This window comes from Cornus florida, unplaced genomic scaffold, assembly GCF_030987335.1.
Source record: "Cornus florida cultivar Cherokee Brave unplaced genomic scaffold, ASM3098733v1 CherokeeBrave_3.0.0_Hap2_Chr07, whole genome shotgun sequence".
Lineage (NCBI taxonomy): Eukaryota > Viridiplantae > Streptophyta > Magnoliopsida > Cornales > Cornaceae > Cornus > Cornus florida.
In genome coordinates, this window is record NW_026775577.1 from 16,922,554 (window position 1) to 16,949,609 (window position 27,056).

At 35.7% G+C, this 27,056-nt stretch overlaps 4 protein-coding genes across 5 annotated transcripts; 2 read left to right on the plus strand and 2 right to left on the minus strand.

Moving 5' to 3' along the window:
- Positions 1–244: 244 nt before the first annotated feature.
- Positions 245–4,455, plus strand: LOC132266609 (peptidyl-prolyl cis-trans isomerase Pin1-like). Its single transcript, XM_059767537.1, has 2 exons — positions 245–674; positions 4,120–4,455. Exons 1-2 carry the CDS (start codon positions 347–349, stop codon positions 4,242–4,244), a joined length of 453 nt encoding a protein of 150 aa, XP_059623520.1. The 5' UTR covers positions 245–346; the 3' UTR covers positions 4,245–4,455.
- On the minus strand, positions 4,198–14,996 carry LOC132266608 (zinc finger CCCH domain-containing protein 6-like). Of its 2 annotated transcripts, none has more exons than XM_059767535.1 (4): positions 14,639–14,996; positions 7,523–7,732; positions 7,235–7,359; positions 4,198–7,149 (listed from the first exon to the last, which is right to left on the minus strand). In XM_059767535.1, the coding sequence occupies exons 1-4, from the start codon at positions 14,696–14,698 to the stop codon at positions 5,292–5,294; spliced, it is 2,253 nt and encodes a 750-aa protein (XP_059623518.1). In that variant the 5' UTR covers positions 14,699–14,996; the 3' UTR covers positions 4,198–5,291. The 2 variants fall into 2 exon arrangements, with proteins under 2 accessions (XP_059623518.1, XP_059623519.1); XM_059767536.1 differs by having other exon boundaries at positions 7,523–7,729; positions 14,639–14,995.
- A 1,226-nt stretch (positions 14,997–16,222) lies between these two features.
- LOC132266610 (GDP-mannose 4,6 dehydratase 1-like) lies at positions 16,223–17,715 on the plus strand. Its single transcript, XM_059767538.1, has one exon. It carries the CDS (start codon positions 16,376–16,378, stop codon positions 17,507–17,509), a length of 1,134 nt encoding a protein of 377 aa, XP_059623521.1. The 5' UTR covers positions 16,223–16,375; the 3' UTR covers positions 17,510–17,715.
- A 294-nt stretch (positions 17,716–18,009) lies between these two features.
- LOC132266611 (uncharacterized) lies at positions 18,010–23,148 on the minus strand. Its single transcript, XM_059767539.1, has 6 exons — positions 22,977–23,148; positions 22,791–22,874; positions 22,599–22,686; positions 20,130–20,218; positions 18,952–19,063; positions 18,010–18,564 (listed from the first exon to the last, which is right to left on the minus strand). The coding sequence occupies exons 1-6, from the start codon at positions 23,010–23,012 to the stop codon at positions 18,335–18,337; spliced, it is 639 nt and encodes a 212-aa protein (XP_059623522.1). The 5' UTR covers positions 23,013–23,148; the 3' UTR covers positions 18,010–18,334.
- Between the last annotated feature and the right edge of the window lie 3,908 nt (positions 23,149–27,056).

Below are 27,056 nucleotides of genomic sequence, written 5' to 3' on the forward strand. Positions count from 1 at the left end.
GAGTCTCAAAACTGATTGTTTTACATTACTTATTCAAATCCTAACTAACTTGTACCAATTCTTCATTAAATCCATTGCGTCGTCACTTACCCGAACTCGAACCCGAACCCGAACCCGAACCCGAACCCGAACCCGAACCCGAACGGTTGCACAGTGTTGTAAATCTTTGATTAAAGTGCACAAAATCAATAGCAATAATTTGTCGCTATTCACGGGAGGCTTTTTCTTAATATAAAGCTCAGGTACTGGTACTAACACAACCTTCTCGTCACAATTCTAAGCAAAAACAGGTAAAAGTCATCATCTCTCCTCTCTCTCTATATAACAAATATATATATATATATATATGCATATACCTGTAAAGATAGAGTCTGATCGGAAGAGGAAGAAGACTTCGATCGCGTCGTCAGATCGGACGGAGAAGCACAAGAAGAAGAGCAAGATGTCATCTGATAAAGTTAGGGCTTCGCATATTCTGATAAAGCACCAAGGATCTCGAAGGAAGGCTTCCTGGAAGGATCCAGAAGGGCGAGTCATCAGCACCACAACTAGAGACAGCGCTGTCTCTCAGCTCAAAGCTCTCCGCGATGACATCGTCTCCGGAAAGGCCAAGTTCGTCGACGTCGCCGCTCGTCACTCCGATTGCAGCTCCGCCAAGCGCGGCGGCGATCTCGGTCAGTCATCTAGGGTTTCCTTTTTTGGAAATTTTATTGAAAATTTTAGTTTCCTCTTGATTTTGTTTTCTGCTTATAGATCATCATACTTGTATGTGCTTGACTGTAAAGTTTGATTTTTCTGATTTGCCAATCAAAGTAAAAGAATAGAACATATTGATGGTTCTGATTTGGATCTGTTGATTGACACTACTAATACCTCTATTCGGTTGCTGAGAGAACTCTGAAGAGAAGGAAATTGAAAGTTTGAAAATTTTATTTTATTTTATTATCTTATTTTAATTCCAAAATATATGTAGTTTTGATCGGCCAAGCCAAAAGTTAGTCGTTTTGTGTGGCTGATTTTTGTATTTTTTCCAATTTATGAAAAATCAATGGTTCAAAGATTAATATTTACGTGATAATTTTATGAAACATATGACGGATGGTTGTTTATTTAGTAGCATTGAAAAGAAAATTAAGGATATGAGATTTGTTTAGTATGGATTGTGGAGTAGGAATAGTAGCATGGGGGTTATTAGGGGAGTGAAGGTAGAGTTCATGTAGTAGCGAAGGTGTATGTTGATGCAAGTTTTTCTGGGTTTTTATGAAGTTGTGCCAATTTTTCTGCATAGCATAAGTAAAACAGGGTATGGTACAATTAAACATGTTCTCCCAAAATCATCGATGACCAATGACATGTATAGTTGTATATACATTCCCCTGCCCCTAGAAATGGTGTTCTTAAAATTTAGTTGGATGTTGATTTGGAATTAAAGCTTTTGCATGCCTACAAAAGTATGATTAAACATTTCATTGAGACCTTACTTTCTCAAAATTTGTATCCATTTCTTGAATAGGGATATATAAGCATTAAGAAAAACTCCTGATGAACTTTTATACATGCAGATATACCAGTATTTGCATTCTCATTTTCTATTCACGTTCATTGCACTTGCAATTTTACTATAAATACATATATGTAAACATGTGTGTGGAGTTAACCCAGATTTCTCTCAAGCCTTGGTTGTAGTGCGGATTAAGGATAATTACTAAATACGCTAATTTTTCCTGTTCACTTTCTTCTCTATATATTTATATATAGGATACTGTGATGTGACCATGGCTAGCTCTGCAAGGTCCCTGATAGCCTATTAATAAGGAGTGTCCATTAGTGGAAAGACAAATATGAATGATTTCAGAGTGATTATGTTCTAGTTCCTAGGTTGTCTACGATCAGGCAAATCATTATCTGAGGATCATGTTGCAACTCACACTCAGGGAGTGCCCACCATCCTTGTCATCCATGGGATCATCGGTCATTAAACAACCTTCATGAATCCATTTGAGTTCTTGGCCTTGATTGCCAGATATACTGTCTTGAAAGTTAGCCAGAAAAGTCAGCATAGAAGTTACCTTCTTTATGTTAAATGTAAATAGGATCCATCTGTTCCTACAATGATTTGTTATACATTTTGTTTTTTCTTTTGCATCTTCTCATCACAACAGTTTTTCTATATCCTTCATTGGAACTATGAATCATCATAGTTGTTAGTATATTGTTCATGTATGACAGGTTTTCATGCCCTTTCTACTTAACAGCAACATGAGCGCATTTTGTTTATGTTTTTATTGTTGTTGCTGTGATTGAACTAGCTATAAGTTCACGTGTGGCAAACATTTTTGAGTAAAATGGTATTTTCAAGTACAGGCATTCTTTTGGCCCAAAGTTTGTAGTGAAGCTTTCAATTATATAAATTAAAAGCTTTATCACTTCCTCATAGTTTTAAATTACTCTGCTGATCCCAAAGTGGTAACTGCTAGCATTGAACTAGAGCTGCTACTTTCTCTTCTGGAAGTCAGACACTAGCTGCTAAACTTTTTCATTTTCTCCTATTTTAATTAATTATGTTTTTGAAAGGAGATCCCGATATGTTTAGGAAAAGACACGAGGATTCATTAACTAGAACATTATGCTATAGTCCTAGGTTGTACCCAATCCACAAATCCTCGATAAAGATACTAGGAGTAGGAATGGATGAGCATACTCTGGTGACATGGTAGCACTGAAACACAGTATAATTAGAAATTTATACTCTTCTTTTGTTTTTGTTTGTTAATTCCACCTTGGTGTGTTGGGTCAGACAATATTCCGGCACATGGTGACCATTGTTTCTATCCTCTTTTTTGCTCATTTCAGTCATTGTTCTGTTCTATTTTGGTGGCCAAAAATCAGACCACCTCTCCCGTCCCCCAAAGAAGGGGAGAGTGGCTTGGAAAGGCAAATATTATCACTAGTTTGTTTGCTGATCCTGGTTCACTTACTATTATAATTCATGGGTTAGAGATCTGTGTTTGCTGTGGTTCTCAGTATCTTGTAGGTAGGGGTGAGCTATGAAAAAGATTATCAGAGAAGTTTTTGGCTCTGCCTCTTCTTATTCTCATTTTGTTTGAGGTCAGCTTGCTCATCATCATTATTTTTTGAAAACCAGGCATTAAAGGATATATCTTTTGAAAAGTTATTCGCCTGTACAAATAGCTCATTTTATGCCAGTTGAGTTGTTCGTTGAGCATTAGAAAACTAGACTTCAAGCAGTTTGTGTGCTTTGCCGGTGGAGGCATTAGGAGTTTATGAAACCCTTCACATTCGTAAGTGGTCCTTGTCAATGTGCCATTGATCAGAGTCTACAGGCTTCTTACTGGTGTGCTTTAAGAAAAGCGGAAGCATAAACCTAGAAAATCGGTGCTTGATGCTGGATTAATGAAAAATTTTCACCTCTAAAGATGCAACAAAGCTATATATCAAAACTTCTCTCCCAGTAACTGAAGATATTACTCTGCCATCTTTTATACCCACCCTGAAAGTTAATGATCAGAGATGCAGAATTTATGGTTTTGCAAACTATGATTGAAATCAAGTAAGCTTGTTAAAAAAATTGAATACATGCAATTGAACATTATCGGCTTCAAATATGGTGTTAAAGCCGGAGTTGGATGAGAATTACCGAGTTCACTCAAATTATTGAATAGCTGCAGCTCATTGTAACAATTTGTAAAGTGCAGTTGACCTGCAGGATGATAGGCCAAATTGACTGGGAGGAGAAAATAAAGATCCCAGATCCATACCAATGCATTCCTCACTTTTTTTCCTTTTGATATCAATGCAATAATTGTTGAATAAATGACACCAATCTAATCATTGTGCTCAAACTTGAACCCTTTATGTACCTTCTAATTAGAATGTATGCATTATGGTGGAAGGATTTTTACTGTGACTTGAGCGCTCCATTTTTTACTTTTGAATTACTTCTTAATTCCTTTTGTTTTAGCATAATTTTCATTCCTGTTATATTCTGAAATATGATTTATTTAATTTATGTATTCCTAATTTTGGATTCGAGATGCATTAGCGTATGTTATTGTCCCAAATGTACTGCACTAACCAAACTTTGTAAAATACACGCAGGTTCATTTGGCAGGGGTCAGATGCAAAAGCCTTTTGAAGAAACAACTTATGCACTGAAGGTTGGCGAGATGAGCGATATTGTGGATACTGACAGTGGAGTTCACATCATCATGAGAACAGCTTGATTAGTGATCAACAATCTTTTATGGGATTTATTGATGCCAGCATTTTACTGATATGAAATTTTCGTGTCTGATTATGCAAAATAACCTTGCTGTAATAGTGCCTATAGCCAATGCTTAAAGGTGGTGTTTTCTCTGCTGTTATTCTTCAGGACCGACTGTGGCCTACGTGCACGATATGATTCCATTGTTTCAGAACTTTTTCTTTTACTCATTTCGATGGGACTGAGTGCTGATTATTTTAATTTGCTGTCTGGTTTGAAATTAAATGATATCGTGATACCAATTATATGGATTAAAAAGTCAGAAATCACCACCAACCAAGAGTGGTAGTTGGTGACCTTCTTTATAAGGTATGAATTATAGGTGATCTAATCTAATAATAATTCTAAATGGCATAAGAAATATATTATCTAATTATATATATACACTATTTGCAAGTATCAAAATGTATTTAACTTTACTATTTTTCTTAGCGAATTGGGTTATTGAATGGTATGCGGTTAGAAAAAGATCGGGTATAAATTCATTTATTTCTGCTCAGTAAAGCCACTAAAAATTGTTTTTGATTTTGTGAATTCTATATTTCTTGAGAAGTTGAGATGTATGATGGTTAAATGCAGTGTATTTGCTTAATTGAATTTAACAGTTACTATTGAATATTTATGCATGTTAGCTACTGAATCTTATATAATAAGGTTATTAATAGAATTCAGTCATTATCGGCCATGCAGATTGATAATTAAATTATAACAGATTGTGATCACTTTCTGTTCAAGTTCTGTCAGGGTACGTAAATACGTGCCAAGGTCCAATGTCGACCAATACAACAGCTTATTGCACCAAACCATCATATGCAATGTTTGCAACGTCCATAAACCAAAGTTCTCATATTTCTCTAAAACTCTATTCCCAGAATATGAACACTTCAAAACCTTGAAAAAGTCTCAAGAAACTATTCTACAGAGAGAACAAACCACAAACAACCGCATACTTTGACAATATCCAGTTCCCAAGAGTCTTACTCAAGGAGCTATGGCAACCACTTCATTATGTATTTCCACTAATTTCCTTGCCTAGTTTCATTTTCTTTGCAATTGGAGCCTCCAGTACGCTGCCAGGCCGTGACTTATTCGGCATGACATGCTCGTACCAGCATTTGGAGCCATTTCGACACCCCTTTGAGCTGTTAAAGTACATGCAAGGCTTCTGATTCTTTTCGTTGGTTTTTATTGGTTTAAAGTGCTGTGCCTGTTTATGTTCTTGTACATGACTGTGTGGCTTGCCAAATTGAGTTTCATGCTTTTCTCCATGTTGCTTAACAAGGGTTTTGTAGTAATTCGCGTCCTTCATTAGAGGGGCAGCCATGTTTGAGAATCTTGGAATGGTCCCGAGCATTGGGTGCAAGTTTGTCATGGAAAACACACCAAAATCAGGTCTTGGACTAGACAACGAAGCCACTGGGGTTGGTGACATCAACTCATTCTTGGGTTCACTTGCACTGACAGGTGCTCCGTATCCATTAATCATTCTCTTAATAGTCATGAATGACGAAGAGGATACCGAATCAGCATTCGGTGAAAGTGGCTCCATGGGTAAGTCAGGTTGCATCACAGCATTTGGGAATGGCTGCAAGTTTGGCGGTAACACACCCATATCAGGTTTTGGACTATGTAATGAAAACACTGGAGTTAATGGGATTGATTTTGACATGGATTCACTTATTGGTGCTCCATATTCATTAATCATTCTCTTAATAGTCATGGCTAAGGAAGGGGATACCGAACCAGGATCCGGTGAAAGTGGCTCCATGGGTAAGTCAGGCTGCATCACAGCATTTGGTAACGGCTGCAAGTTTGGCGGTAACATACCTATATCAGGTTTTGGACTAACCAATGAAAACACTGAAGTAAATGGTATTGACTGAGACATGGGTTCACTTCGTGCAGTGCCAAGTGCTCCATATTCATTAATCAATCTCTTAATAGTCATGGCTGAGGAAGAGGATACCGAACCAGCATCCGGTGAAAGTGGCTCCATGGGTAAGTCAGGTTGCGTCACAGCATGTGGTAATGGCTGCAAGTTTGGCTGTAACACACCTATATAAGGTTTTGGACTAGACCATGAAAACACTGGAGTTAATGGTATAGGCCGGGACATGGGTTCACTTCCCACACTGTCTGGTGCTACATATTCATTAATCATTCTCTTAGGAGTCATGGCGGAGGAAGAGGACACTGAGACGGAATCTGGTGAAACCGGCTCCATGGGTAAGCTGGGTTGCATCATAACATTTGATACTGGCTGCAAGTTTTGTGCTAGCACACCTATATCAGGTATTGGACTAGGCCATGAAAACACTGGTTCTAATCCGGAAATAAGTCCTCCGTGATCATTAATTGATTTCCTTACCACATTGGGTTGTGAGACTGGCAAGGGTACCAATGGTAACACTGGCTTTGACAAAGAGATGGATGCAGATTCGTTATCAGCAGGAGCTTTTTGTTCGTTAATCATTTTCTCCATCACTTCTGGGTTGCTAAGAATTTTTATGAGCAAATCTGTGTCAATCAAGTTTCCCTGCTCGTTGCTCTTTGTGATAGCAATTAACGCGGCGGCAGCGGCAGCAGCTACATCAGCTTGTACACCAGATAACATCTCAAGTGCAGGTTTTTCATTGGCAGATGGCTTTAGAGAAGAGGTGTTACATTCAGGTGCATTAGGATTTCCAGATATAAACATACCTTGGTCCTGCAAATGTAGGGGAGTGTTCGGTGGTTTTGCAATATCCGACTGCATGTCTGCTGCGTCATCTTCATCTTCATCTTCTTCAACGGGAAAGACAGGGATGAGAGGAATGTAGTTACCATCATGATCACATTCTTCCACATCCAAAGATGCAGAGGGGCTATATGGAAATTGGAGAATAGTAAATAATGCTGAACCAAAAGACAGCAAAGACCTAACAGAGACACTCAAGCAAGATAATTTACCTAGGAGGAATGGCTGAATGACAAGTATAAACTGATTCAAGCACTCTCATTTCCCTACGCTTTTGAGCCTCTGCCTCTTTACTGTCTTCAGCAGCAGCCACTCGCCATTTGTTTTTCAAGACAAACTGTTTGATTAAGAGATGCAAACCAGTTAACATTCACATTTAAGCAGAAACTTCAACCACTTTGCCTAAAATCATAAAAATTTTTGTGGTTGATCTTGGAATTGTGATTTGGAGTACATGTTCAAAATGTAAACATTCTAAAAATCATCTGACATTAGCTTACTTTGGGCGGGCATTTCCATTTGATCTGGGGTATATGGGAGATCTTTTCCTTCAATGGGTCCACGCAATGACTGCCTTCAAGCCTAGAGCGACGACAATCAGAGTCCACATCATTTGAATCCAATGTCCATGGCGCCTTTGTATGAACTTGATCTTGAGCACTCAGACGTACTTTTGAAGGGTAATCTTCTGGTAGAAACAAGCTTATCTGCTGGAAAGGATTAGTCTGTCAAAAGAGATAATAGTTCGTGGAACTATAGTACTGTACATAATTAACCTAGATGAGCTAAAAAATATAGGCCACAGGAAAATAATTTCCAGGAAAAGAATTTTTGCCTAGAGATACATGATAATGAGGATATAAATAGAAAGCCAAAAAAGCAGGAAAAATTCTAAGCAAATTTAAAGCCGATGAAAAGATCCACCAAAAATGCATAAATAAATAAGAATCAATGTAGTCCTTGATCATTCTGAGATGGTAGCAATTCATGATGCCATGATGGTACCATTCTAAATCCTTCAATAACCAATTCAAAAGACATAATAATCACTGTAGACCTTGATCATTTTGAGACAGTAGGATTTCATGATGGTATCTATCTGAATCTCTCAGAAAAAAAATACAAAAGACCATAAAAGAGCATTCATTGCTTTCACAAGTCACAAAAATTACAAGAAGACACTTTGTCATGAATAATTATAATTTATTTTGAAAAGACAAGGGTAAGGCCCAGAAAATGGGTATAGACCTTCCAAACTCACGCCCAAGTGATAAGAAAACCCTTAAAAGTTCAACAAAAGTCACCCTAACACTCCTTGGCACCTCTATTGAACAATGAAAAATGCATTCTCTGATGCATTCCCTCCATCATGACTTTCTTAAGCATTTCCAAGATTCTCAATTCTTTTTGCTCATTCTCTCTATAAATATATGGTCATGTAAGCTAGTCCATTCATAGAAAAATTTCTTTCACAAGAAGGAAAAATTAGATGCACTACTGTAAAAGGGTGGGGAACCTCACGTTAGACTTGATATAAGATCGGCAATATTCTAGACATAAGAAAGAAAAATTGAGACTGTCTGCTACTACCAAGTTATGTTCTTATGATTCTTGCAAAAGAAGAAAAAGAGAAAAAAGATAAACACATAACAATGCTAAAACTTGTAGCAACAGAACTTCAGGGGAGTGACGAACCATACGTTGTAGAAACAGATGCATTTAGCAAGACCATCTGTAACAAACCATTTTGAGAAATCCAACTGCAATTTTTAGCAAAAGCATAATGCAGGTATGTGTGACCATAGTATGATGGCTCTTCAAACAGCAGACGTATGATTCAGCCCATGGGCGCTAAGAGAATTCTCTTTGTAACTTTTATTTTTATAATTCATAAACAACTATACACGACCATGAAGTGTTCTTTATTGCGTTCTTCTTTCTCCCACAGCACAACATACTAATCACAAATACTTCTAACTACAACATTTTAACTTTAAGCTACCCATTATTGTTCCTATAAAAAATCCAGAACTTTTATTAAAATATTATCATGTTCTTACTACCGATTTCCTAACTTTTCTGGAAACAAAATTTATTCTGTACAGACATCAAATCTCCATCAATAGCCTTGTGTTTTGAAATCTCATTATGATAATTGATATATCAATGACTGCACCAACAAGAACAGTGGCGTAGCCACATAGGGACAAGTGGGGGCAGCTGCACCCACTGAATTTTTAATTTTTTTAATTTTTTTTTAATTTTATATAGAAAGATTTTTATATTTGTATAATTGTCCCCACTAAAAGTTGACATTGCACATATATATATACTATATATATATATATAACCAAATGACCATTCACGGTATTATTAAAAAAAAAAGAAAAAGGAATATAATCTTTCCAAAAAATATGATATTTTTTTTCCACTTTCTCAAAATATTATATTCTTTCTCACTTTCTCAAAAAATACAAGATATTCTTTCACACTTTTGACTTTACCACAAACAAATGCGTTGTTAATTTCCATCACATTTTCAATCTTCAACATTTCTCTTTTGGCGAGTCTTCAATATTTCAAAAATTCACAAAATCCAAACAAATACTGCAATGTGGAGACTGGTAATCTAATATATATTTTTTTATCATCTAAATTTACTATTATTATGTCATGAACATTTTGAAAACTCGACTGCATGCTTTCAGAATATGAAAAATATTCTGAAATATTTAGTACTGTTTAATTTTTACATATATTATTCTGGTTCAAATAATATATATATATATATATATATATATATTATTGCTGTTAAAAATTGCCCCCACTGAAGGAATTTCTGGCTACTCCACTGAACAAGAAGCTAGGTGGTTCAAAGGACAAGAGAACAAAAAGAAATGGGTCAATCTTAAAATAAAAGACATGTTGACCAATAAAAACTCAAGTGCAATCTATGTTGCAATTGAACACTACCAATTTTCTTCCTGTATATCCAACAAAGAGCAAGAGCAAAACATAGAGGTCCTAACTGCCACAACTCCCTAACATTTTTTTTTTTGATACGTCACACCTCCCTAACTTTCCTTTTGAATTAGAGACAACTCATCAAATCCATAGCCCCCATACTGTTACCCAACAAAACCTGAAGAGGCGCACGAAATCTCACAGATATATGGCCATCAAGCAATGGATCGATAAATACTTTGCTGTCACTGCATATCATTTCTATATATAACAACAATTGGGAAAAACTTTTGGGAAAATTAGATTTTAGTGATCAAAATTGCTCAATAGTGACTCCAAAGTCAAGAAAAAAAGATAAATAGGCATTAAATTCAGAACTTAAATGCTAACAAGTGACCAGTTGCTCATTTATTATGTATATGTCCTTCTTATAAGACATTATTTTATAATTGGACACAATCTAGCCTTAAAATTATTATTTTTTTTGGTTCTGTAATGTCAGGTGGGTCTTGGAGGAGAAGACGAAGACGGGAGGGAAATGAGTATGGAGACGTCGAGGCCGTAATCATGAAAATGGTGACTACTGATCGTGCTGGCAGAGAGAGGACGTGGGTCTGTTCAATCAGTTGTTTTAGATATGAAAGGGGATGAAATGGGTATGTGAAAACCCAATTAGGGTTTTCGACCATGGCTGGTGAAGGGGGAGCTTCGTATGAAGGTACAAGCTGAAGCTTTCACGTCGAAAATTGGTGAGAAATCAAAACGTGGAAGGAGGGTTTGTTAGAAAGTACGAGGTAAAACTATTATTGAAGACAAATCATTCAATAAATGCATATAATGATGTTTAATAAGATGTCAACAATCTGATTGAAACTGCATATGAAATAACTAAATGAGCAACTGATTTTTCTTTTAGAGTTGTGTATTCTTTTAGGTTGGAATTGAATTACCGAAAGATGATTACAAGTTGGAGTATTTGGATTTGGAGAAGGGATGAGAAAGGAGGTAGACACCAAAACCAGTGTTGATAACAAGTTGGAGTATTTTGATATGGGGTTGGGTCAGACGGTAGTGATGACAAAGAATTGGAAGTGGAGGAGGAAGAGAGAAGAGGATGCATTGGAGGAGTGATCCATTGTATTGGATGCCAAATTTGTCATTTTAAAATTTCTTTTACATGGTGTAATAAATTAATAAGTGTTTTTTACTAAATTACCCTCAATAGGTCACTAATTGGCAATTATTTTTTAAGTTCGGTGACTATTCATCTCTTCTTGTCTGTAAGGTCACTAAAAAACAAATCTTTTGTAATTTTGGTCACCAAAATCTAATTTTTCAATATCTTGTTCCCTTGTAACCAAATTGTTACAACAAATGCAGTGAATCAAGAACAAATAAGGAATCAAGATAGAAAAGTAAACACGCCACACACAAAAACAGAAAGATGTAGCGTGGTTCGACACAAGTGGTGTCTACGTCCAAGGTGAAGGTCCGGCGAAAGTTTTCACTATTCGAAAAAACAGGAGATTACAATTTTCAGCCCCCAAACCCTAGCTCTCGCTCTCGCTCTCTTTCTATGTGATTTTCAGTGTTCTTTCAAATCCCACTCCAAACCCTAAGCGTTCTTATATACCGGGCTACAAGAGTGTACTAAATAGGGTCCACGTCCGCAAGCAAAAAACCCGTCAAAAAAATATTCTTGAGTTCGCCGGGAAGAAACCAGGTCGCAACACAATCCAAAACCAATTTGGGCCACATCACACAAATTATATAAGTAAAGATTTTTTTTCAAACAAAACAATGCATCCAAAATAAATAAATTAATTAATTAAAAGCAAATTCAGAGAGGGGTTTTTTTAACAATAATTTGCAGTCCAAGCCAAATCCTCAATTCCTCCATTTAATAACACAAAGAATAAATCTCCTCAAAGGAAGCATCTACTAATCTTGCATACCTCCCAAACCACGGACTCCGCACCACTCTATCCTGGATTCAGCTACTAAGGCTTCTTTAATAGCTTCAATCCTAAATTAGATTTTGAAAAAAGAAATGCCTCCCTTCCACAACATAAAAAAAATACTACCCCAATCTTACCTCATATTACACCATAGGAATATCAAACCTCATTTTAAAAATTAAAAAATAATAATAAAAAAAAATAAAAAACTGCTCCACTACCTTCCTCCAAAAACTAATACTTACGTCAACATATCTCAACAACCATATCTTTCGAAGGCTTGATTCAAAAATCATTCCTCTTTGGTCAACGTATATCCCCATACTATATATTCAAACTTAAGAAAGATACGATCATATCACATATGGTTAGTTTCTCTTACCTCATTCCGAATTTTCTTTTGGTACTTAATACAAAATTATATATAAAAAATTCCATTATCCTTGCATGTATGTAAAGTTCCATGACATGCTCTTTTTATGCCAATTCCTATATGAACCTCTTCATTCTAGAAAGTTTCTTTAGATGGCAACCCGCTCTCACTTGGCCATTATTATTCTTCAGTTAGCAAACATTATAAATTTAAATGAATTTAAGTCCTTCCAGTTTTGCCACTTTTGAAATAGTCATTGTAGGTCTCAAAAGCAATCGTATACCTAGATGATATTTAATTAGGCTTGATATTTTACAAAATCCATCTGCAAGGAAAGGTCAAAATAGGAGGAGAATTCACTTTAAATCAATAGAACATCACTAAAGTATCACTAACTTATCACTTGATTTGCAATGTCAATTTTAACAAAAATCAGTAAGGTTTCTTACTAGGTTTTACTTTTAAAGTTAATGAATCTTAAAACCATTTTGAACTCAAATCAAATCTAGATTAGAAGATCAGAAAATTCTTCAGAAGCCACAGGTTGTAGACACTTTGATATCCTTTAAGCACGCTCGAGTATGAAGTCATATGATATAAAAAATTCATGATTGCCTTATCTAGCACCCATAACATTGTGGAATTCAATTTCATTTTTTTTTTTTTTTTTTTTTTTTTTTTTTTTTTTTTCATGTAAGAGAATTTAATTTCATTCACTGACATGGTTTAATGTAAATCTAAGCTTCATAATAACCGAATAAAATCCCCAAGTATAAGGATCAGGTTCCTGATGAACACTTGTATAACGAAGCAAGATTAGATTCACCACCCAAATAGGACACCCCCTGAATTAGAAAACAACTTCCTAGTTGTGAGCTATAGCATTTTTTTTTTCAGGAAAAAATATGTGGAATCTTTTAAATAAAAATTAAATAAAGACATTATAAGCAATTGTGTGATTGGTATTTAAACATTTTTCATTATTGTTGTCATTTGCCACAAATGTCAGAGAAGCTGGAAGACTTCAGTTACCAAAACCCTTCCAAGTGTTTATTGGCATACCATTATGTAAACCTTTGATTTGAAGTATAGTTGAGGTCTTTTCGTGAGATTGAAAGTTTCATACTTACGAGTATTGACTTAACTAAAATCTTCACAGCCATTTTATCATATTTTTCAAGTAAATAACCATTTATTAATTTTCCTTGTTTTGTTATTCATTAAGAAATAACTTTCATAAGTTTATATGATTGCGTAACGTCAATAATAGAGATTTTATTTGACGAAGCATGGTTAAACTTTCTTGATTATATCTCCAAAAGAGTTTATCCTTATTAATGGTTCTTGAATATTGAAATCTTGGCAATCACTAAATTATGGCAATCATTAATTAGATTGCAAAAGTTGAGGAAAAATTTAAGTTGGAAGGAATTGTGGATGATGAAATTGAAGGACTTGATGAAGAATAAATTTCAAGGAAAAGTAATGCTATCCAAGCTCAAAATGTAAGCCGAATGAACTTTTTGACTAAAACTTATTTGTCAAGTGGTATGACAAGTGGGATTCAGTTAGTATTTCAAGTAGTTGGCAAACTAATTGAGACTACTTTTTTGGAACATTTATTCAAAGAATGCTAGTAGCCTCTGTTTTCGACTACCACTGGAATAGATCGTTTATCGCCTGCCATTGCCACTGAATTGATAACATATCACAGAGAAGTAACATCCTTCATTAAGGTGTTCAACATTGGGGCTTTCAGTAATATAAGATTTCTGTTCTGAGGTTTTATTTAGATACCCATATTTCTGTTCAAATTTTAAATTGAGTTCTGTTTGTTACCGAATGAATGTGACAAACAGAAGCAAACAAAAAATTGATTTTAGAAATTGATCATCAGTCAACACCATTGCAAATTAACCAATGCAAAGTTTGGCTTATTTGGGATCAAAATTTTCTAATATTTCGGAAATAAAATGACAAGATATAGGAACAAAAATCTTATTCATCCATTTTCCCCAGATTTTCTAATCAACCCAAAAGTGTTGCATAACATAAACGCATATAAATGATGATTTAAAATAATAAATTGGTGAATCACGAATGGAACAAACTAATAACCAGAAAGAAGTAAATGTAAACACTTGAAAAAATCTCAATTAGCCAAGTTTGTGTGTATATACATACATACATATATAGAGAGACAGTTGAATGAAGTGAATTTTAAGTGGAGAGGACTGAAAGTGGGAACAATCTCACAAGTGACAATCAACATCATGAAAAAAAAACAGAGATTACGTGTTTGATTAAGTGAATGTAGCTACCTGAGAAAGTTCAACACTCGGAGCCCAAGAAACCCTGTTTGATTTCTTCAATCGCTCCATGTTTAATCAGCTCATTACCAGATTGTCACGGTGAATCAGAATTTGATCGACTATAGATTTCGAAGACCTTGATACAAGATTAATCTTTTAATCTCGAAACCCTAGTCCTCAGTTCAGAATGAAGACAACTAGTTGACAGTGTGTGTAAGAAAACCCTAGAACACACTAGCGTTAATCTCTAAGCTTCAACAAATGCCGTCGTTTTATACAGGTTTGAGCGCGTAATAGCACACTTCGTTACTGTTCACTTAAATGTGTGTTTTTATGTGCGTTTTGTGTGTGCCGTGTGTCATTACGCCGCGTTTTTCTGGTCTCCGTAGTACTGAATCTGTGGATTATATCGGGATCTTGATCCAAATATTCGGATTCTGATGTGACGTGTCTCCTGCCGAAATGTGTTCTGGGCTTGGGCTGGGAAAACTCGACCCAATCTCCATTCAAATAGGGCTGAAGTTATGGCCCATTGGGCTTTTTACTCCCCATTATAATGATCTTATATGATTTGTGACTTGACTCAATTAATTAACTGATAATATTACGGAGTATATAGGTAAAAGCTATGGGGAGGAGTTCTTACCATATATTATTACAGGGTCATGTAAATGCTTTCACTTTTTACTTGTGTCACTATGTGATTGTTTGTGACCAATGGTCCCCAGACCATACAATAATTTGACAGGATCATGTATTCTCAAGTTCTCACGTAGAATCCAGGATCATACAATAATTTTTCGTCTTTAAAATAAAACAACTTAAGAATACATTTATTACATATGAAAGTGAAAGGCATAAGTTTCCCACCATATATAATTACTTAGTTTATCGGTCAATTTTTTTTATTATTTTTTTTTTTTTTCAACGACGATGGTGTAGGATCTCTTAGAAATCTCCATAGTACCCATTGAACAAATGCATGTAGTTCCCTTTCCCACATACACCAATCAATTACCATCGCTTATTCATCACACTGCACAAGTTGTACATACTGTCATCAGACTGGGGCACTTTCATTGCCCCTCTACCCACAAGCCCAAGCAAGCTGAATCACAGACACACACATGCAACAGTCCCTCCCTATCCCCCAACCCACAAAGACACTTGAATATCATTGTCACACAATGACATTGACAACAGCCAAAATATCAGATCTCTCTTGTAATGGGGAGGTCTAATGATCAATGTAAAATGTAATTATTTTATGGCATTATTAATTTAATATATGATTTGATATTATAATATAATACCATCATTTAATCAATAACAAATTAAGACACATTGTTATTGGCAGGACCATGCGGACCGATCAAATAATAACTCCACCATATAAGGTGTTACAGGACTAAATTACACCACGAATTTTTGCCTCTGTAATGGCACTTGGGGCCACCAAATCTCTAACCAAAGCCAAAGTATTCCCAAGACATGGCCTTAAAATGCCTATATCTTCCCTTGGACAATGGTCGAGGGCTAACATAAGGGCATATGAATGGTGGCAAACTCTCATTGGCTAGTAGAAAAAATAAGAAAATCGCATATGACTGTAGGAGATCAGAGAAAAGCTGTCCCCTTCTCAAATCTCAACTACTATAAAGTATTAACCTATAATTACCCCTAGAGCCATCGTCAATCTCTCTCTCCTCAGCCCGACAGCTGCCAAAGGAAATACATTGACAAACAATGGCCTCCGACAACGACACGGCCAGATCCGGATCAACCACCGTCGACGCCGCCGCCCCAAATGGCGGCGAATCCCCGGCACCACCAAAGCGCAAGGTAGCCCTGATCACCGGCATCACAGGCCAAGACGGCTCCTACCTCACCGAATTCCTCCTCAACAAGGGCTACGAGGTCCACGGCTTGATACGACGGTCCTCCAACTTCAACACCCAGCGAATCAACCACATCTACATCGACCCACACAACGCCCACAAGGCCCACATGAAGCTCCACTACGCCGACCTCTCCGACGGCTCCTCTCTCCGCCGCTGGCTCGACACCATCCTCCCCGACGAGGTCTACAACCTCGCCGCCCAATCCCACGTCGCCGTCTCATTCGAAATCCCCGATTACACCGCCGATGTCGTGGCCACCGGCACCCTCCGCCTCCTCGAGGCGGTCCGATCCCACATCGCCGCCACCGGCCGATGCGATATCCGGTATTACCAAGCCGGATCTTCAGAAATGTTCGGATCCACCCCGCCTCCCCAATCCGAATCCACCCCATTCCACCCGAGATCGCCGTACGCGGCGTCCAAATGCGCCGCCCACTGGTACACCGTGAACTACCGCGAGGCCTACGGGATCTACGCCTGCAACGGCATTCTCTTCAACCACGAGTCGCCGCGGCGGGGCGAGAACTTTGTGACCCGGAAGATCACGCGGGCCTTGGGTCGGATCAAGATCGGGCTGCAGAGCAAGCTGTTCTTGGGGAATTTGAAGGCCTCCAGAGACTGGGGCTTCGCCGGAGACTATGTCGAGGCAATGTGGATGATGCTGCAGCAGGAGAAGCCCGACGACTACGTGGTGGCGACGGAGGAGTCACACACGGTGGAGGAGTTCTTGGAGGTGGCGTTCGGGTACGTGGGGTTGAATTGGAAAGACCATGTGGTGATTGACAAGAGGTATTTCAGGCCTGCAGAGGTTGATAACTTGAAGGGCGATTCGAGCAAGGCGAGAAAGGTGCTTCAATGGAAGCCCAAGGTTGGGTTTGAACAGTTGGTGAAGATGATGGTTGATGAGGATGTAGAGATGGCTAAGAGAGAGAAAGTGCTTGTTGATGCTGGATTTATGGATACTCAGCAACAACCTTGATCACCACCATTTTTGTTTCTTCATTCCTTCTCCAATTATGGGTCAATTCAATTGTATTGTTTAAAGTTTTTCTGTTTCAACAATGGTCAGTAGAGCTAATGGTTAATGGGTATTTTTCTTCTATTGTTTTTTTTTATTTTTTTCATTGTTTATTTATTTAAATTTATGAAAATTCTTAAATTATGATTCTCAGATCTAATAGTCTCTGTTAGCCTCTTAAGTCGAAAGTGTTTACTTGAACTATCTAGCTTAGTTCCTCCACATTATTTGATGTTGTTTCAAAATCCTTGCAGTTGTATTTATTTATTTATTTATAATTTATTTTTAATTTTTGTGGGCACAGCTATATAAATAAGAAAGCTCACATGGTTCCTTGATTTTGTAATTAATGTTGGTCCTTTTAAACCAAGTGAATGACACTCCACGCGGCCATAGTATTACTTGTAAAGACCAAATGAAACATCTCAGGCTGAGTGCACGACATTTCATCTTATAAAATATGCAATGCAAAGAAAAAACATCTATGACATTATATTCTGCAATACTCAGTGAACTGAGTATAACCTCAATTTCTACAAAGCAAGAGTTAAATTCACAAGAAATTATTACCTGGTCCGAAACTATGTGGTCCCGAACAATTACAACTAGACACAAGTAAAAATCTTTATAAGACTAACACATTGTGATTGGTCGGACCATTTAGCCCCGACAATGTAATAATTTCTCCAAATTTACTATACAAGGAAGAAGAAACAAATGTCGAAGTTAGTCTAACTTGGCTTCTGTGAAAAATAGAATAGGAAGAAGATAACAAAAATGTGGAAATTAGTCTAACTTGGCTTCTGTGGCAGATGGACGACTTTGTAACGCTATTTGTTGAGAAAGTGAGCTACAGCTGATTTCGGAGTCTACAGAAGCTACTGCAAATGGCTTGATGGATGATCGAAGCGTTTCTGGTCCCTGTGTATCAATTCTCTTGCATAATGCATCACAATTACTAATTACCTCAGTCAACCTTCCCTTCAGTTCCCCGAGTTCCACCTGCAATGCATGGACTGCATACAATTTTTTGGGCATAAGTTAGTATCAATATAAAAAATAGCAGAATCTACTTACTATACTAAACCCACTATCTAGAAGATCAAATCAGCAGATTTTGCAAGACCATGGTGCATTCAAGATGTCATCCCATCACCTGATCAATGCCCCTGGCATATCCAGGAGGAACTCAAATCATAGCCATTTTGGGGATTCTCACTAAAATCTACGGAGCCAAACATTCATAATCGAAAACATTATTGTTTACCTATCAACCGATTCCATCGATTTTAGCAAGTGGACAACATATATAATAGCCAATTGATTGTAGAACCCAACATAAGAAAGAAGAGCTTAAGAACCCAACATAAGAAAGAAGAGTCTAGACAAAAGAATTAGGTCACCTCCTGATAGATGATGCGAAGTTGTCTTCATAGCTGAGACCGAGTAATTAAAACGTTGAAGGAGTTTAACAGACAGAGCATCGGCTACTTCTATTTTGTTTTCTATCTCTTCCTGCAACAATTACTACTAAGTTAGCACATACTTGAGATGAGGACTGGATAGCAGATCATGTCAGCAGCAAAACAAACTTCCTTGATACAAAGGCAAACCTCGGATTCAGAGTAACTTCATTCAAATAGTGGATTCAACTACAAAACGCTTACAAAATCAGTAGATATAATCTCATAGTGAAATTACAAAGGTGGCATACAAGAATGCCAGGAACTTATTAAAATCGTCTTCTTATAAAGCTCATCAGCTCCCAGCACTTGTTTTAACAAAAAAGATGCAGAGTTTTTGGACGATTTATGCTTTGGTTTAATCTTTTAACCCAGGGAACAATACTTCATAAGTAGACGAGCATCTATATATTAGGACAGCTCCTAGGACATGAGATAACGCAGGCTTGAGCATCAAATCCAATCAAGTTCAGATTCTTAGGATTTGGTAATAGTAGTCGATAAAAGCAATTTTTAGGGAGGAATAACTACCTAAGTATCTGAAGCAGATGCAAATGCTGTTGATGGTTCAATGGATTCTTTTTGTGGTAGTTAACATTGTATTTATAACATCTTAATGAGTTGTGATACAGAGTCCGAAAGTCAGTCACGTCACACATCCGACAATATCTATGTGTGCTGATGTCATCAAATATGATGACGTCATCCCCAACTCACATAAAAAAGTCAGACGTGTATTGGACTACTCATCATTTTCCTTTCCTAGTAGCTGATCGCCACAATCACTCTTCAAAGTTGCTTAAAGTTCGAAGAATCTAGGTTACATATGGCTCAAATGTGGCCCCGCATGGTTAGTAGACCTATAACTTGGATTGGATCTGAACCCATATACCTGTCCAAAAATCAGATCTAGATCCCAATACTAAATATCCAACTCAAATCCAGATTCACGTGTATTGTAGGAAAAGAAAGAACAGAAAAACAAACAGAGTTTCAAAAAAAATCTGCTGCAGATCTAATCCATCGATTCCATCCCATGCCTTGGCTGTACGAAAGTCATAAATATGCTGACTAAAGTATCTTCAAGCATATGATTCTTTGTAATTGTCAACACAAACCTGTTTCTTACTAATATTCTGGGCCTTTGCCTCCTGCCAATCACGATACGTGGAGAAAAGTTCTAGAAGCACCTTCGGATTTACCGTCCCTATTTCAACGCAGGAACACAAATATTTAGCCAGTCAACCAAACTTTAGCTATTTAAAGTTGATGTATTACAAACAAAGAAATAGTGCTGAAAAAGCAATAATACAAGAATACATCATTGGGACCAAAAACAAACCAGTAAAAGCCAAAACAATGAAGTTACAACCTTTGCTAAATCACCATAGTATGGGAAGGAACAAAGTTGATTGTTACTGATGCATGATGTTGCCAATATAAACCGAACATAAATGGGTTGCAGCAAGAGATTTACATTGAAGAGCAACTTTACAGGTTTGTAAAATCATGCACATGAACACAGAGGAGAGTTGGGAGGTATGAATTTGAACTCAGGGCTATGATTCTACATTTCTACTTTGGCAATTGATACCTTTAGAAGGGCACAAAAAGCCAAAACTTCTGAAGCGAAGCACAACTTCATTATGATGACATAACACATACTAACGTTCTTTATAGCTCCATTCCCCAAAGAGCTGAAACCGTGAGAATCCATTTTCATTGGACCTTCAAGTTTTGAAATCTCTTTAGACCAGTGAATTACTGCAGTGTTGTTAAAGGCGCGCCTAGGCTCGAGGCTCAGGTTTAGTACCTGTTGTCATCCCAGGCTCACTGATGTTTACTAGGCGCGCGTCTCAGTTGCGCCTCGTCTTGTTTGTGAGGTGCGCCTCACTGATATTTGTTTAAAAAAATACGATTGTTCTATTTCTTAAGCCAAAAAGGGGTATTTTTGGCAACTTAATAAACAAAAAAGAAAGCTCAATCATATGATACAAGGAACTATTGTTCAAAAGAATGAAAAAAATAAGAAAGCCCAAGAGTCAAAGTGTTAACCAAACAACGATAGAATGAGATTGTGAGACGAAGACGAAACCCTAATTGCAAAGATGAACGACGAAGCCACATCAGTTCTTTTTTTTTTTTTTTTTTTTTCTCTCTTTCCTCTAGATCTCTCCTCTCTTCTTATCTTTGTTTACATCTCTCTCTTCGTCTAGTTCTCCCATCTCTCTGTCTTTTTTTTTTTTTGCTTTGTTTTTTCTTTTTCTTTTTTTTTCTTGTTAACAATTTTTTTTTTGTTTTTTTTTTTGCCATTCAAAAATCACATTTTGCTTTGCCTTTTAAGAAAACAAATTTGTACTTTGTTTTATGGTTGTTGAATGCTTGTATAGTTGATGGATTTACTTTTTTATATTTGATATTAAATTTTAGAATATTGATATGACTTATGAGACATGAATGTTATTATGGTAGTTTAAATTTTCAATTGTGCGCCTCACCTCACTCAGGCACGCGCCTTGCCGTGTGCCTCACGCCTAGGCTCCAAAGGACCTCTAGCGCCTTGGTGCGCCTTGGGCCTTTAATAACTATGAATTACTGTCCTGCTAGCCAGATTTATTGTATGAAACAAGGTTTTATAGGGAGAATTACTGTCATGCATTGCATTTTCCGACTCTATGACTTACTCTGGAGATCTTTAATCATTTAAAGGCTGAGGGGTGCTGTTTGTGTTGAGTTAGCTTGAGGCACTGCTTTTCTCGTGCATGATAATAGCCTAGTTGCTCTTGTAAGAGCATGCTCCAAAGATTTTGATGGCAAGTTTCTTTCCGATGAAAACATTTGGCCTGACCCCGGTGAATGTTGCCTCTTGAGAGTATGAGAGTAACTCTTGACCAACATAATTTGTGGAAAGAGAAAATTCCGAGTTCTGATATCTTTAACACTATTATGTTTCATAACTTGAGAACTAATTTAAGAGCCACCTTCATACCCAAATTGACAAAACCTCAAATCCTATTCCAGCAAAAAAGATTGCAAATTTTCAATTTGTACTTTTGAGAGTTGCAACAATAGATTTCAGAACTAGCTGTAGAAAAGATAAAGAAAGCAAAACATAAAAGCTTCTAAGCTTTTAAAGACACTCTAAACACAATGTGCAAAGACAATGCACGTCACAAACTTTTAGTATTGAGTGAGTTAAGCTACGAGCATTTGTGTATACGGAGTAGTATGTAAACTAACTTCAAATGTTATATATAGTTTGGGAGCACCGAATCGACGCCTTGGAATTGGAATTGAAAAAATTTCAGTTAAAGTTTGAACCAAATTTTCTCAGATTCCAATCCCAAGGCACCGCTTCAGTGCTCCCAAACATAGCACTAGGAACATTGTCCTTCAACCCAAAACAAAATACTATGATGTTATGTATGGTGCCTTGGAAATGGAAAAAAAAAATAAAATCAAACATTAAACCAAATTTTCTCCAATTCAAATGCACCAAATCCATGCAACCGAGCATAGCATGAGTGATGAGAGAGCTCTTAGATTTGATAAATCAAATAAAAAAGATAAAAAAGCAAAATTGTTACCAGGAGCCGAAGAAGAAGAAGATGGTTTTCTCACTAGAATGTCCGTCAAACTAGTTTCCGTTGGAGGCGATGTCAGTATTGGAGTTGTCTGCATTAACAAATATACATCTTAATATAAAATTTAAGACACAGGAGAAATTATAAAATCGATTAAAACCCTAGAAAAAGATGAACAAAGAGAGAGAGACTGACGATTTTCAGAGATCTGAGCCTCTCTAGGATAACATCTACGCCTTCTGATTTCTCGGAGACGGTGGTGATTTCATCGCCCAGTCTCTATACATAAGCAATTATGATGGAAAAAAACAAAAATAATATACAGGAATTCTTTGAAAAATATGCAGAAAGGTTATGGATTTTGAATTGTGAATTATTTACCTGTGAGCTTGAGAGGGTTGACTCCGATGCACCCATACAGCGGCGATGGTGGTGGTAGTGGTGCTAGTGGTGGTCGGTGGCGGCGGCAGTGGTGGTCGCGGTGTGGGGGGATTGTAGTTCGATTGTTGGGTTTTCTGCTCACTTCGAGTTCAGGTAGAGCTGGAGAGCTGGGCAGGGACAAAATTGACAACCCAAATTTGGAAGGACAAACAACGACGCCGTGTCGGTTGTTTTATGTTTTACGATTTACGATTTAACTGTCGACCCAAATTATTTTTACAAACCCAACTCAAATTCAATCCGATTTTTTACGAGCTTGGACAATTATTTTTATAATTAGAGTTGCCTTGGGTTGAATAATTTTAACCCGAATTTAATTAGGATTGAACTTGTGTTAACGTGCTAGTAACCCGAGCCAACCCGAATCCAAATTCTAATATTATTTTCATATATATTTTTACTTTTTAATACATTATATATAATATTTAAACTATGATTACTTTTTTTTCTTTTTCAATTTCTTTTGTTAAATCTTAACTTATTGTATATTAACATCTAGAAGAATTAATTTTCTAAAAATGTGTTTGCAATTTATTTAAAATCTACAAAAAGTTTTTAAACTTTTTCTTATTTAAGAGTAATTTAATCTAAAATTAATTCAAAATCATATTAAATTTTTGGTATAAGGATTAGTCATACGAGTAATCCGAAGTTTTTACTTAAAATCTAAGCCCAAATTTAAAAGTAAAAGGATGGGTTGAGCTTGGATTTAGTAGTTATGGTTAATGATAGGGTTAAGGTTGGATTTAGGTTTAACATTTCATATGATGGGTTAAACTCAAGTTATACCTTAAATCTACCAAACTCGCCCGAGTTGCAGCCCTACCTAAGAGAGGGTAAAATGAGCTGAGAGGTAGGTAATTATTTTTTATTTTTATAATGGATGATTTTGGTAATATTAAATTTAAAAATTAAAAATATGACAAGAGTGATTTTGTATTAAAATGAAATAATATAGGTGAGTTTTGAATTTAACTATTAAAATTTAAGGTTATTATAAAAAGTGTGAATGCATGTTAAAATTTTACTTTATTGTAACGGTGAGAATTAGATCACCAAATGCAATTTAAGATTTAACGTTATTATAACGATGAGCAAGAGATCTCTAATGGTGATCTCTTACTCATCCTTGAGATACTGACGGTTGAATATAATTCAATGGTCATATTACGAACTCGTCTTTTTTCTTTCCTAATTTAACAAAACAACTAATATACTTATTTAAAAGTTTCCTAAACTACTTTAATGATAATGCTACAAATTTTTTTACTTCAATTTCTAGGCAAGCCAAATCACATGTAGAGAAGGCAAAGTGTATTAATATTATTTTTTATTTTTGTGCACATTATAAATTTGACCAAATCCATCAAGATACATCAACAATAACAAATATTTCTTACTCTTAATTGAATATAAAAATATATAACAAAATTTTTGTTTCAAATTATTCAATGACTTAATATATAGTCCTTTTAGTATCCAAACCTACAATGCAAGATTTTAATTTTATGCATGATGGATAGAAGAGTGAGTAGTGAAAGAAAGTCTTACACCTCTAAATAAATATAGGTTTTAATTTTACTATATATATATATATAGTAATATATATATATATATATATATATATATATATATATATATATTTTGGGTAGTGTTAGTTTAGAAAAATTTTAAATGGAGAGAAAAGTGATTTAGAAAATTTTAAATTAGTTGAATAATAGTTTTGTTGGATTAAAAAAAAGGAGAAAGGATGTGTGAAGGTGCAAGAAATTGCTCTCTCTATTAAGAAAGTAATTTATTACACTTCAATCAATTCTTTTTCTTTTTTTTTTCTCCTCTTTTTTTTTTTTTTTTTTAGTTAAAGTTTCTTTCCTCCTCTTCCTATTTATAGAAGCATGCATTTGTCCTAAAACCTGTCCCAAAACTCTCAAAACCTGGACCAATCTTCAGCGGGGCTCATCTTTGGGCCGTAGTGAATGGAAGTCCATTATGCAACACTGAAGAGATTGGACCTGGAAGTGGTTTAGTAGATCTTTGGGCTAGTGGGTCGTTCTGATAGTGGATCAACAGCCCAGTAATGTTCTGGATTGAATGGACCGGCCCGGCTCCTTCAATGTGTTTGTAATATGACAAGCAATCACCACTCCATGTCATTTATATTACATTTAATTAGTGACTCTACTTTTCATATAAGAAGTTAATTCAATTCTTATTGATAATAAAAACGAATACTTATCTCTTAAGTAAGGAACTTCCTCTTGGCCTCAAGGGACGTAGCAATGATGGCAAGGATTCGGAAGATAAGTTCTTAAGGTTTCGTTTTTGAACCGCACTCCTAACTTTAATGATGTGTATGTTATGGAGCCATACTTAAAAAAAAAAGAAAAAAGAAAAAAAAAAAGGAACACCCTCTTGATAATAAATTCATCACCAAATTAATGGGTCATGAGTTTTTAAGAATATTAAAAATTAAATAAATAAATGAAAGAGAATTGGACCTACACATCATAAATGTGATAATCATCATTAATTGGTTAATTCATTTTAAGGTAAATTAATCAAGAACCTTATAACTTAGTGGTATCTCGTAAGTTGTACTGCTCGAATAGTTAAACTCCTCGTGACACATCTAAGAGACAAAATTGATTTTTAAGTAGAGTAACTGAGTTGTACACTAATTCAGTTAAAGACGGAATTAGTTGTCACATTCACATGTGTACCAATTACTTGTAAAAAATAATGTTTTAGAAATCCATGTACAAAAAGGAAATGAAAGAAAAAGGAAAGGTGTATGCTTGAAGACAGAAAATATGTAGGTAATATGTCACATCAGAAAAAAAATTATCATTCCAAATCAAGCTATGTTTAATAGAAAGGTTATGGTTTAGAAATGTTAATTTTTTTTTAAGTAAAAAATGTTACTCAATTGATAAAGAGTCAAATATATATATATATATATATATATATATATATATATATTTCAAATCAGAGACAAATACATATTCAAATCCTATGGGAATGGGATGATATAAAAAGAAAAAATACATAAGAAGAGTGTAACATCGAAATAAGCAAATATGAAATAAATGTTATTGATCGAATTTTTTGAATAACGTATCGAATAATTGGATGTGTGGTTGGTAAATAATGATAAATATTTTAGCAAGGTTCTGAATTTATAATATGATTCCACTAAATAATATTTAGTTTCGTTCAAGTAACGGATTTGAAAGAGCTGGAAAACATTTTTTCCCCTAATTATATATATATATATTTAAAAATAAAAATTTTCATTAATCAAATCAACTAATTACAATCTCTTGGAACTTCCACCATGACATCTAAAGGAGATTCTCAATATCAAAATTAATTGTGAATAACATAATAGATCACGAGATAACGAAACACTTCTATTAACATCACGAGAAATACATCTCAGATAAAAGTGTGACTATATCAAAAACTATATTGAGTGTTAGGGATGAAATTAGCTATTTTTTTTCTTTGTGTTTAGTCTTTTAATTTCATTAACTTGGTGATTCCTAATTAAAGAGTTGAAATGAACGCACATTTTTTTTTTTTTTTTTTTTTTTTTTTTTTTTCTTTCAAAATATACAATAAATTGCTCATGTTATTGTCTTAATCCCATTACATTGAATTGTCATTGCCTTAATCCCCCATTATTTGACTTAATTTGTCTAGTCCAAATCACAATTAATCTGATTAAATTACTTATGTGACCTCAATCGAGCAATCATATTTTGAGTACTCGTCCCACATGAACCATTCCTTACTATAAATACCTGTATGCATCTTTAAACATTCTCAAGATCGAGCAAGTATTGCATTGAATCAATAGTTTAATTTATTCGAATATCGATCATTTTAGTTTTAATCCACTTTCTACTTCGGGTATTTGTAATGGCGGGAATTGGTGTCGATGTAGATGTAGATGAAACTGGTGTAGATGTAGATGCTGATGTGATGGTCTCAAATGAAATTGATATTCCTTTGCGAGGA